Source organism: Coenobita brevimanus, chromosome 53 (assembly GCF_032717465.1).
Source record: "Coenobita brevimanus isolate Jiangsu-jjx chromosome 53, ASM3271746v2, whole genome shotgun sequence".
NCBI classification, from domain to species: Eukaryota; Metazoa; Arthropoda; class Malacostraca; order Decapoda; family Coenobitidae; genus Coenobita; species Coenobita brevimanus.
The window spans coordinates 3,524,759-3,537,500 of NC_137006.1; the positions used below are offsets into that span (position 1 = coordinate 3,524,759).

Here is a 12,742-nt window from a genome sequence, read left to right on the forward strand (position 1 = left end):
GAGAGACTGACATGGAGAGTGTATGTGAGTTGAGTTCATCGTTAATATATTTGTGTCTCTGTTAAAGGAAGAAGCAGAGTGGTAGTGGTGATGGGGAGAGTAGTGGTGATGATTTATGTGTTATTTGTTTAAAAGTGATGGTTATAGTGTTGATGAAGATGATGATTGATGATGATGATGATGGTGATGATTTTATTTGAAGTGTTTCCCTAGAGCCTTGTGGTGGTGATGATGATGATGATTATTGATGATGATTGATGATGATGATGATGATGATGACGACTGAAATGACAGTTAATGATGACTGATGATGATGATGATTGAAATGATGATTGATGATGATGATGATGAAGATGGTTATTATGATGATGATGATGATGATTTAAAGAATGTGATCACCTAGTCTTAGATTCATAATAATAATAATAATGATACGTAGTAAGAGAATTATAAGTACTGAAGTGCGTTGTAACTACCACACTTCATATTACAGACCTGAAATCCACTTAACATGACCCCACACCAAAGAGAGTACAGTATTTTGTAATTGTAGTACAGTACACTCTATCTATCTATCTATCTATCTATGCAGTACACTCAATATCTGTCTATCTATCTCATTATCTATCTGTATACAGTACACTCCCAATATCTATCTATGACTCTATAACTCCCAGTATCTATCTATCTGTCTATCTATCTATCTATTGCCAGACGCTTTAATCCCATAAAGGGTGGCCGCAAACAAATCGCCTCCATGCCATCCTGTCCCCCGCCATTTCACTTCCCTGCTCCCAGCTCACACCCCCCTCTCTCATATACCTCTCCACTCTATCCCTCCATCTCATCCTTGGCCTCCCCCTCCCTCTCCCCCCCCTCCACCTTACTCACATACACTCTCCTCATCAGTCTCTCACTCTCCATCCTCTCCACATGGCCAAACCACCTCAGTGTGTTCCTTATAACGCTTCCTATCACATCCACATCCACACCACAACGCTCCTTTACATCCTCATTCGTCAGCCTGTCTCTCCATGTGACACCACAGGCTCCTCTTAAGTAACTCATTTCCACTGCTCTCACTCTTGACTTGTGTCCTTCCAACAACGTCCAAGCTTCACTTCCGTACGTTAGAGTTGGTATCACAATACTGTCATGCAGTAACTTTTTCACTTCCATGCTCACTGCCCTGTTTCTTATCACTGCTTTCAAAGAACCAGCAACCTTTCTTTCTTGTTGTACCCTTTCAGGCACACCTCTAAACTTCCATCCTCACTCATCACACTACCCAAGTATGGTACTTTAAGCATTCACATTTTCCATTTCCTCCTCATCCAGCCTTGCTGTACATTCACTGACTTCACCTCACACAAAGACCATCACTTTACTCTTCCCTACATTCACCTTTAGGTTCTGTTTCTTACACACTCTCTCAAACTCATCCACCAAGCCTTGCAGCTTCCCTTCGTCTTCACTCAACAACACAGTATCATCTGCAAACAACAGTACAGGGAGTTTCCAAACACTATCCTCTCTCACCAGGGCCACTCCAACATCCACTACCCTACCTTGTACCTCTTTTATTACCCCATTCATGTACAGATTGAACAACCATGGAGACATGACACATCCCTGTTTCAACCCAACTTTCAAAGAGAAAAATTCACTTAGTTCACCATCCACATGCACTGCAGCCTTCGCACCATCGTACATACTCTTCACAGCATTCAACAACTTCCCATCTACTCCATATATTCTTAATACTTTGTGTGACTGTGAGATAAAGATGCTTGGTTATATTGGTGTAATAAAGTGAAGCAATCTTTAGGTCATTTTATTTGCCTGTGTGTGGATATTACAAGGGATTTACTCTATATGAAGAGGGTATTGTTGTGTGTGTGTGTGTGTGTGTGTGTGTGTGTGTGTGTGTGTGTGTGTGTGTGTGTGTGTGAGGCAGTGAATAAATGAATGAGGAGAATTCTGTTTTTTTATTTTTTATTTTTTGTTGTGTTGTGTGGGTTTTTTTGTGGTTTGTCATTTCGGTTCTCTCTCTCTCTCTCTCTCTCTCTCTCACCTTTTCCCTGTCATTTCTCATTTGTTTTCTTCCTCCTTTTACTCTCTCTCTCTCTCATTTTCCCAGTCATTTCTCAATCATTTTCTTCCTCCTTTTATTTCTCTCTCTCTCTCTCTCTCTCTCATTTTCCCAGTCATTTCTCAATCATTTTCTTCCTCCTTTTATTTCTCTCTCTCTCTCTCTCTCTCTCATTTGCCCAGTCATTTCTCAATCATTTTCTTCCTCCTTTTATTTCTCTCTCTCTCTCTCTCTCTCTCTCTCTCTCATTTGCCCAGTCATTTCTCAATCATTTTCTTCCTCCTTTTATTTCTCTCTCTCTCTCTCTCTCTCTCTCTCTCTCATTTGCCCAGTCATTTCTCAATCATTTTCTTCCTCCTTTTATTTCTCTCTCTCTCTCTCGCTCGCTCATTTTCCCAGTCATTTCTCAATCATTTTCTTCCTCCTTTTATTTTTTATTTTTTTTTTTCTCTCTCTCTCTCTCTCTCATTTTCCCAGTCATTTCTCAATCATTTTCTTCCTCCTTTTATTTCTCTCTCTCTCTCTCTGTCAGGTAAGGAATACTAACAAAGAGAAATAGCTTAATTCTGTGGTGACTGTTCGTTAGGGAAACACTTCAAAAATTCAAACTTTATTAACGAATATTTTCATTATTTGCACGAAAAATTAGGACATCACAGTTTGGGATTGAGGGCAGCCTTTGATGACACATACTAAATATATTTAATTATACGTATAAGAAATGTGTATTATATCGTTACTGCTGCGTGGTGAGTGTTGGTATATAGTGCTGTGTGTGTACTACCCATATATTCAATTATGTATAAATGTGTACTATGTTGTTACTGCTGCGTGGTGGGTGTTGGCATAATGCTGTGTGTGTACTATACCCACTACATATAGCCACATATTGGCGTGATTTCAAAAACATTTACCGGAGAGGGGTTGCACCACCCATCACTGCCTCCACCCGCCTGGAGGGTCGCCCCTGTCAGAGGTGTTGACCCCACACCGATACATTGACCTATTTCCACTATTTCCAGCACTACATACATAAAGTTACGTACACACATATATACCTACATACATACATATACATACAGATGTACACACACACGTGTGTGTGTGTGTGTGTGTAGCTCAGGGTATATAGTGTGACAACCCATTCCCTAAGGGCCAGTAGTCCTTCGTGCCACACACCTTCGCATGTCACCACTCGTACACTAATGTCCACCACCACACATAACATGCCAGGGTTGTCTTACTCGTGAATGGTGTGGTGGTATTATGATTTAAGGTGAGACATACCATCGGGCGGTTAGCCGAAGTCCTCATCACCGGAACTTAGGCCTTTGAGCCTGTGGCGATATATTCACCCAGTATGCTGGGGTACAAGGCCGCTGCATCATCCAGGTTACCACAGTTACCTGCCCTTGGTGTTACCCGAGGTACTGATATTACCTACCAACCCATAAAGGCTGGATGCACACCTGAGCCCAGTTACACGTGTCACATGCACTAAGTTCGTGCTTGCACCATAGTGCCCTATGCACAAAGTTCTCTTCGGCCATGAGGATGTGGTATAAGGCACTCTGTGCATTGCATCATGAGCAAAGTTCATACATGCACGCATTACCGTATGCTGTCTATTTATACCTTATCCCTGTCATTAGGTATATACTACTGAATATTTCCTTTGATACAGGGACAACCTGTGGCAGAAATCCAACAGTGACTGTCTATCATGTTGAGAGCCGAGATTCAAACCTCATTGTCGTTTAAATTTGCAGGAACAACAACAGATATGGGACGTTTTTACCATCACCTTATCATGGCCTTCGTGGGGAAAACAAGTCACATTTACGACAGGGAAGCAGATCGTAGTGTGTATGTGTAACTGGACTTTGGATCAAATACCCAAAGATAATGGATGTGGTGTGGTGTAGGATTTAGTGCATATACGAACGTGGTGCAGGTGACATTGGGCAACATGAGCAACATCCTTGTGGGCATTGTTCACACCCGTCTCTCAGTTCTGCAACAACGGGATTTCTTGCAATAATTCTCCAGTCTGCCCGGTCACCTCCATTTTTTTTCCTTTCGACAATGTTTCCGGAAAAATACCACTCGAACTTATTCTGAGAGCGTTTGGCCTTCCCAGTATACATCCTGGTACTTGGGGACATTTTATCGCCTGCTGGGAATGTCACTGACCTTAAATTAACACGCTGGGAGATTATTAGGATAAATCTGAGAGTTGGGGCAGCAGGTAGCTTGAGAAAGGAGGCCAAGAGCATGATTTTAGCAACCAATTTATTTCTTGCAAACTCTTGGTGTGTTCATAATTTGTGTGTACTATATAAAAAGAATGTTTAATATGTACTAGCATTTGTATATTTTTGAACGATATTTCTGCAGCGGCGCCTGGAAATAAAGGTATTTTAAAAGTGAACTGACAACTTTTAATTCAAGCATCCCACGGACCAGGAAGAAACAAAGGTGCCAACTTAGCGCCTCTTTTTGCTAGATCTACAGGTAAACGCTTTTGCTTAACAACAATTTTCTAGCATCTAGTTACAAGTGCTTTAGTCGTATTCTAGAGATAATTACATTGTTTTAGCATTGTTGTGGGGATCTCAGCACCTTTTCTGGCATTTTTTGTGAATTTTTATGTATTTGGCAACATACTAGCAATTTTGAGAGCGGTCTTGCTATGTTTGTGATTTTGAAATTAGCAACTCCAGGAAGAAGGACGCGTCAGTACCGCCGTGGCAGCTGGGGATAGAGGGTGTGTGCGACATCGCTCCGGGTACTTCTTGTTTATATCGTGTGATCAAAATCCCACAATCGTATTTCTGATTCTTTTTGCATCCAAATTTCCCGAAAGTGTTTATTTCGAAATGTCAAGCATCCGGGAGCCACTTTGCGTCCATTATTCTTTATTTAGCTGAACATGGAAGTGAGAATAGAATTTTGACACGTGAATTTTCTGAAACCAGAATAAGAAAATTGAAAATATAAGAAGAATGCCATTAGTAATACATATTTTTTTATTAGTGGGCGAGGGAAAATTTTTAAAAAGGTGAATATTTGAAAAAGTGGTGTAAAGTGCCTATTTTTTTTTTTATTTGACAGATACCTATATTTATTTACTGTGTATATATATCTAAGCTCGGTTGATGGCCAAGTGTAGTCGTTTGGAGGATGTTTGACTAGTAACCAAGGAGACGGATCCGGAACCCATATTTAGCCCAGTTGATGGCCAAGCGTAAACAGATCGGAGGATGTTTGACTAGTAACCAAGGAGACTTATCCGGAACCCCTTTTTAGTTTAGTTTATGACCATGTTTAGTGAAATTAGAGGATGAGTTTGACTAGTAACCAAGGAGACTCATCCGGAACCCCTTTTTAGCTTAGTTTATGGCCAATTTTTGTTAAATTTGAGGGTTACTTTTACTAGTAACCAAGGAGACGCCAAAACGCGACTCATTACGTAAGATCAAATTGTGAGGCAGTTCCGTCGGATGAAAAACGATATATAAGATTTCTTCCCGTTTACTTATATACAAAAAAGTGAATTATAAGTGTTACCAGGTTACTTAAATGGCCTTAAGTGGAACAAAGGTTATCTGATAAGTTAATTACTGTAGTGTGTTAAGTGTAGGTTATGAAATACTGGTTATTGATTTTATAAGTGAATATAAGTGTGTGTGTATGTGTGTGTGTGTGTGTAGTATAAGTAGTAGTAATAGCGCGCGTGTGCGTGTGTGTGTGTGTGTGTGTGTGTGTGTAGTAGTAGTAGTAGTAGTAGCAGCATTGTGTGTGTGTGTGTGTGTGTGTGTGTGTGTGTGTGTAGTAGTAGTAGTAGTAGCAGCATTGTGTGTGTGTGTGTGTGTTTGTGTGTGAAGTTAAATCAGTTAACGTTAAATAATGTTAGTATAATGCAACGCGTTAACTGGAAGTAAAAAAAAAAAAAAGAAAAAAAAGCGAGTGAAAAAAAAAAAAATGAATTAGAGCAAAATTAATGTATGTAAAGTGAATGAGCAGAGTCCATGGAAAAAGTGACGATTTGGAAATAATTTAAGTGGTGAAAGCTGCTTCAGTTGCGACTGTGAAATACTTACGTTGTGCAAGTGGAGAACGAAGGAAGAAATTTGAGTTTGAGACGCGGAAGTGATGAAATATATATTGCAACTTAAGTGGAGATAGTAAGTGGTGGTAAATTGTGTTAAGTGGAAAGTTGAAGGTTTTATAAGTAAGGAAAGGAAGCACTTAAGTGGGAAGTTGACTGTTTAAGTGCTAACGTTTTTTGGGATGATGAAGATGGTGGTGGTGATGATGATGATGATGATGATGGAAAAGATCTTGACCACTAAGTTGGGCATAAGTGGTAGAAAAGCAACTTAAATGAAAAAAGTAGCAGTGTTAAGCGAAATTACGTAACGTTAAGTAATGTTAGTAAAATATTTAATAATTTTTCTTAGAAGGAAGTTTATGACAGGAAGTAAGTGGCTGACAGGAAGTACTCTCAAGTGAAGGAAATAAAGTGGACGAAATATTTGAAGTGGTCAGAGGTACACTTAAGCTTGTAAGTTGAGTTATAAGTACATAAGTGAACGAAAGTGGAAAAAATATCAGGAGGGGTAAGAAGAGGAAATACCTTAAATAGAATAAGTGGATTAAGAGGAAGTCGTTAAGTGTAGAAAATTACTAAGTGGAATTATTACAGGAAGTCCTTTTTGGACCAACTTTCAAATCCAGTTCAAATGATACTTCAGATCACTCTTTCGAATTCAAAATAATAATGATAATAATAATCAAATGACCCTGTATTGGAACTCGATAAAAATTAACATCAACACGAAGAATTTCAGATGACGCTTCCACCCTCTCATTTGAATCTTTGAAATCAGCTCACGATGCGGGTGTGGGTGGTCGTTTGGGTGTGGGCGGCGGGGTTGGCAGCCGCTGTGACGTCAGATTGGACCTACGAGGGCACCACCTTCACCCTCGCCCACCTAAACATCACCTATTTTGATCCAGCGACGGAGAAACTTATGAATTTCAAATATGTCGGGCGGTTTGCGAATGGCGCCATCTTCCTCTCGCAAGGTTCGGTGATTCTCGGCTTTGGGGCCCGAGAGACGCACACCCCCTTCGGCTGCTCCTTGACCTGGGACGTGGTAGCCCCCGACGAGCCCTGGGTAGCCCTGGTCTCACGGGGGGAGTGCCCAGATGAGGAAAAGATTGCTCATGCCATTGCTCAAAACGCCTCGGCCGTGTTGATCTACACTAGGGACTCCAGGGCCCATCTCAGGCACATGGACCTGAATCGGGAAGGTACGTTTACTACTACTACTACTACTACTACTACGACGACGACTACAACTACTACGACGACGACGACGACGACTACTACTACTACTACTACTACTACTACTACCTCTTCTTCTTCTTCCATAACTACTACTATTTCCATTACTACTACTACTTCTCCTACTACTACTACTGTTCGGTATATTGTATTTCAGAAAGACACTATACAGCTCTACATCCTTTCCCACAGCACTTCTTCGTGACTAGCACCATATTCTAGCATCAGTCTCATGGCAATACGGCTACTTTAGGAGGACATTGTAATGGTCTTGTTACATTTGCATCCTTCCCACAGCACTTCTTCGTGACTAGCACCCAATTTAGTATTATTTTCATGTTCCTCTCTCTATAGATGGAGAGATGGCAATTTTACGCCAAGTTAGAGTGAATGGAGTATAGTCAGGGTGACAGGGTGACATGGAGGCGATTTGTTTGTTTGTGGATTAAGGCGTCTGGCAATAGATAGATAGTAAGGCAATAGATAGGTAATAAGATTTAAGCACACATGTTGAACTTAGTGGTGGTGATAGGGGTAATAGTGGTGGTGGTGTAATAGTAGTAGTGTTTGTAGCAAGAGTAGTAGTGGTACTGGTGGTGTAATAATAGTATTGTTTGTAGTAGTAGTAGTAGTCCTGGTTAGTAGTAGTAGTAGTAGTCCTGGTTAGTAGTAGTAGTAGTAATCCTGGTTAGTAGTAGTAGTAGTAGTCCTGGTTAGTAGTAGTAGAAGTAGTAGTTGCAGTAGTCCTGGTTAGTAGTAGTAGTAGTCCTGGTTAGTAGTCGTTGTAGTAGTCCTGGTTAATAGTCGTAGTAGTAGTCCTGGTTAGTAGTAGTAGTAGAGTAGTAGTAGTAGTAGTAGAGCAGAAGGGGGGGGGAGGTGTCCGGAAGCTGGTGAAAGTAACCCCTTTCACTCACGCTTCCTGCCTCATTTGTTGCATTATAACAGAGTAACAGCCGCCACCTTCACTGACCAATTTAATAAGGACGAAAATTGCCTTGAATAAGTAAAATCCAGCGTGGTGGGTGGTGGCGGCCACCATCCACTCACTTGATGTAGTGCTGCCTACTTCTTCCTTCACCTTTATCATTCTTATTCTGTGTCTGTCCTCCTCTCTTCCTATTTCTCACCATCATCCACTCACTTGATGTAGTGCTGCCTACTTCTTCCTTCACCTTTATCATTCTTTTTCTGTGTCTGTCCTCCTCTCCTCCTATTTCTTCCATCTTTCCTGTCACTTTTTATTACACTTCTTTCCTGTTCAGGTGGCTTTACATTGAGTGACAAGCCTAATGGTTTCCTGTAAGCCAGGAAACCATTTAAACGCTGGGTGGTAACCATATAACCAGCCCATACGTGTTCCCTGCGTGTCAAGAAGTGGGTTGGCGAAGGGTTAGTGCCTCTCCCTGTTAAACAACTAACTCAAGAGACAAACCCCCACCCCTTACCGGATTATGGCGTCTGGACGTAGATAGATATATACAGTAGATAGATAGAATTGCGTCCCTCACTTTGCCACAATACAGCGTGCCTTTTCAAATAATTTCGCGTCTCTTACTACAATATTAGGTTGAGTATTAAGTGTCTTTATGGCGGTGTGGTTCGTAGGCAATATTTCGTTCTTTTCCATAATGTTTGGGATGCAGTGGGCGGAGGAATCTGGTTTTCGCGCATCGTGTACCGGTTAACCCTTTCGTTGTGTTTGTTGTTATTGCTTGTATTTTTTTATTTATCTTGTTTTTTCTTCGCGTTCGTCCTCCTTCTTTATTAGCATCATCATTTTCTTCAGCATCATTCTCCATTATCATCATCATCATTCTTCATTATCATCATCATTTTCATCATCATTCATTATCATCATTTTCTTCATCATTCATTATCATCATTTTCTTCGCCATCATCTTTTTCTCCTCCTCCTCCTCTTCATCATCATCATCATCATCTTCGTTGCGTGCAAAAAGACGAAAATCTGAGTCAAGTTAAGAGAGAAGGAATATACCTGAGATTATTATCATTATTATTATTGTTATTATTATTATTTGGGCATGTGGAGAGGATGGAGAGCGAGAGACTAGCGAGGAGGGTGTATGCGAGTGAGGTGGAGGGGGGGAGAGGAAGGGGAAGGCCGAGGATGAGGTGGAGGGGGGAATAGGTGGGGGAGGCCGAGGATGAGGTGAGGGAGGGGGAGGCCGTGGGTGAGGTGGAGGGAATGAGTGGAGAGGTACACCGGTATATGAGAAGGGATGTGTCAGCTGGGGGTAGGGCAGTGAAATGGCGTTGGACAGGGCGACGTGGAGGCGATTTGTTTGTGGCTGCCCTTTACGGTATTGAGGCGCCTGGCAATAAATTAGTTTTTCCAGTCTCTCACCCTGTCCTCCGCCATCAAACTGCCCTTCCTCTAACTCACACCACCGTCACATATCCCATTGGATCCCAGGGTTCGTGGGCGGGGCATTGCGCTGGGAGGGTACTAGGCGTACCGCCTTCCGCCTATCGGCTCATAGTCGCGAAGCTCATAGGTCCCTATCCGGGGGTCCCCTACTTTATGAACTTTTGAAACTTCCCAATTGTGTGCTGTGTTGAGGCCACAGGACGCCAGTGGGGTGTATAGACTGGCTTACCTGGCCACCCCGTACCTCTATCTCATCCTCAGTCTGACCCTCACCTTCCCCCCTCCATCTCACACAGGTACACTCCTGGTCAGTCTCTCATTCTACTTTCTCTGGTCTCCCTCCCTCTCCCCTTCCATCTCACGTACACTCCTAGTCAGTCTCTCATTCTGCTTTCTTTCGTCTCCCTCTCCCCCTTCCCTTCACCTCACCCACGTAGTCTCATTCTGTTTCCCTCCCCCTCTCTCTCCACGTCACTCATACACTCCTAGTTAGTTTCCATTCTCCTCGATCTCTTTCTCTTCTGTCCTTACACTCCTAGTCAGTCTCTCATTCATTCTGTACCCCCTTCCCTCCACCTCACCGCCATACACTCCTAGTCAGTCTCATTCTCCATCCACGCTCTCCATCTCCACTTCTCACGCTCTCCTAGTCAGTCTCATCCAACCTTGGTTTTCCCCTCCCCTCCCTACCGCTGCTCTCCTAGTCAGTCTCTCCATTCTCTCCTTCCTCCATCTGTCATACACTCTCCTAGTCAGTCTCTCATCCATCCTCGGTTTCCCCCTTCCCGCCCTTCCCATCGCACTCACGCTCTCCCAGTCAGTCTCTCATCCTCAGAATCGCGTGGAATACAGTACTGGGATGAGGCACTAAACTAGGCGCGACCTTGAGGGGGTTAAAACAGGTACTAGACTTCGCGGGGGGGGGTTCAGTATTACGTAACATCTCTTGCATAGTGATTTATTCTGGGCATCACACCTCAGTATATGGGCATCACACCTCAAAATCTCAATATATGGTTTAAATGATATGCCCGGTGTAAAGTGAAAAATAATTCGCCAAAGAAAAGGTGTTAGGGAGCGTCCTGTACCACTTGGAACTGTAACCTAACACCCATGCTCCTATGACCCACTCTCAGGTGGTTTAAACTGGCGTTGGTAGAGTTGTGGCGACGGTGAGAGGGTTGTGGTGGACTGGTGGGGGCTGCAATTTTAGTTGTCTGTCTTTTTCTGTCTATCTCGATCTACCTATCTATCCATCTGTCATGCTATCTATCTGCATCTATCTATCTGTCTCTGTCTATTTGATGTGTCTATGTGTTTATTTATCTACCTACTTACCGACCTGTCTGTATCTGTCTATCTGTCTGTCTATCTACCAATCTATCTATCAATCAACCCATCTATCTATCTATCTATAGCCAGCTGCCATAATCCGGTAAGGGGTGGGGGTTTGTCTTTGAGTTAGTTGTTTTACGGGGAGGGGCACTATATAACCCTCCGCCAACCCACTTGACACGTAGGGAACACTAGAACACCCTTTTATTCATGAGGTCACCCACCATCCACTCACTGGAGTGCTAGGTTCAGGTGACCCTACATTGAGTGACAGGGCTGATGGTTTCCTGCAACTTATGAATCCATTTACTGCGTTGGGTGGTAACCATATAACCAACTGAAGTCTGGTGGTGTAGTGGGATAGGGCGCTTCAGAGGGTTTACATGTTTTTTTATGCAAGGAAGAAGGAACCAAAGGCCAGAACCCCGCAAGATTGTTCCCTCAAAACAATAACAACAATAATAAAAATAATAATAATAATAACAGCCAAATTCAAGATCCGGTTATTGCTGAGGAAATGCTACTCAGGGAAGGGTGAGGATTGTTACCCTGGCCTTAAATGTCTGCACGGAAGAGTCTAGCCCCGGGCCCCTACTCTGTTGAGGGGGTATAATGGACTGTGACACACACACACACACACACACACACACACACACACACACACACACACAGCTGTATATATCGCATTAGTGAAAGTTGTGGAATGATGTCAAGAATCATCATTCCTCTTCCTCCTTCATCTTCATCTTCATCTTCATCATCATCTTTCATTTTCTTTTCATCATCATCATTTTCTTTCATTTTCTTCTCAGTAAGTAGTAGTAGTAGTAGTAGTGGTGGTGGTGGTGGTGGTAGTAGTAGTAGTAGTAGTAGTAGTAGTTGTGGTAGTAGTAGTAGTAATAGTGATAGTAGTAGCTGTTGTTTTTGTTAGGAGGAGGATGCTGTTCATCAGCTGATATCAGTAGTAGTGAAATTTCCTATTCTCTGCCTAACAGGATCTATCTATCTACCTATCTGTCTGTCTAGGCTATCTATCTATCTGTATTTAAGATAGTTTTTGTCTATCTAAATTACTTAAAACTCTCTCTTTCTCTCTCTCTCTCTCTCTCTCTCTCTCTCTCTCTCTCTCTCTCATCCAGGGCCACCGAGTAGGGATAAGTCCACTTTACCTTTATTTCAGGACTTTCAGCCTTATTGCAAATGACAGTAAAGGCGAAATTAGTATCAGTTCATTGATGTAGTCGTCTTCGCCCACATTTTAAGACTCAGCCTTATTACAGATGTCAGTAAAGGCGAAATTTGTATCAGTTCATTGATGTTCTCTTTCCTCACATTTCAGGACTTTCAGCCTTATTACAGATGTCAGTAAAAGCGAAATTTGTATCCGTTCATTTATGCAGTTACTCTCCACGTGTTTCCTTGCCTTCGTTACAAAATTATTCAGTTGAAATTACAAAATGAGATCCGGCCCCTGAGCAAGCGTTATTTCCCTCACCTGGCGGCTGGATGGGCCACTCATCAAGGATAGTGCTGGTGGGAGGGTGGAGTTTTGAATTTTGAAGCGATTTTAAAC

At 42.3% G+C, this 12,742-nt stretch overlaps 2 protein-coding genes across 2 annotated transcripts in view; one reads left to right on the plus strand and one right to left on the minus strand.

Annotated features, from left to right (window-relative positions):
* Nucleotides 1-12,742, minus strand: part of LOC145400746 (WD repeat and SOCS box-containing protein 1-like) — a 456,090-nt gene that overhangs the window by 4,394 nt on the left and 438,954 nt on the right. The window lies entirely within an intron of this gene.
* LOC145400716 (E3 ubiquitin-protein ligase goliath-like) overlaps nucleotides 6,991-12,742 on the plus strand; it is a 57,555-nt gene continuing 51,803 nt past the window's right edge. Inside the window, exon 1 of the mRNA XM_080273151.1 lies at nucleotides 6,991-7,411. Within this exon, the coding sequence (XP_080129277.1) occupies nucleotides 6,991-7,411 (421 nt within the window). The remainder of the gene's footprint in view (nucleotides 7,412-12,742) is intronic.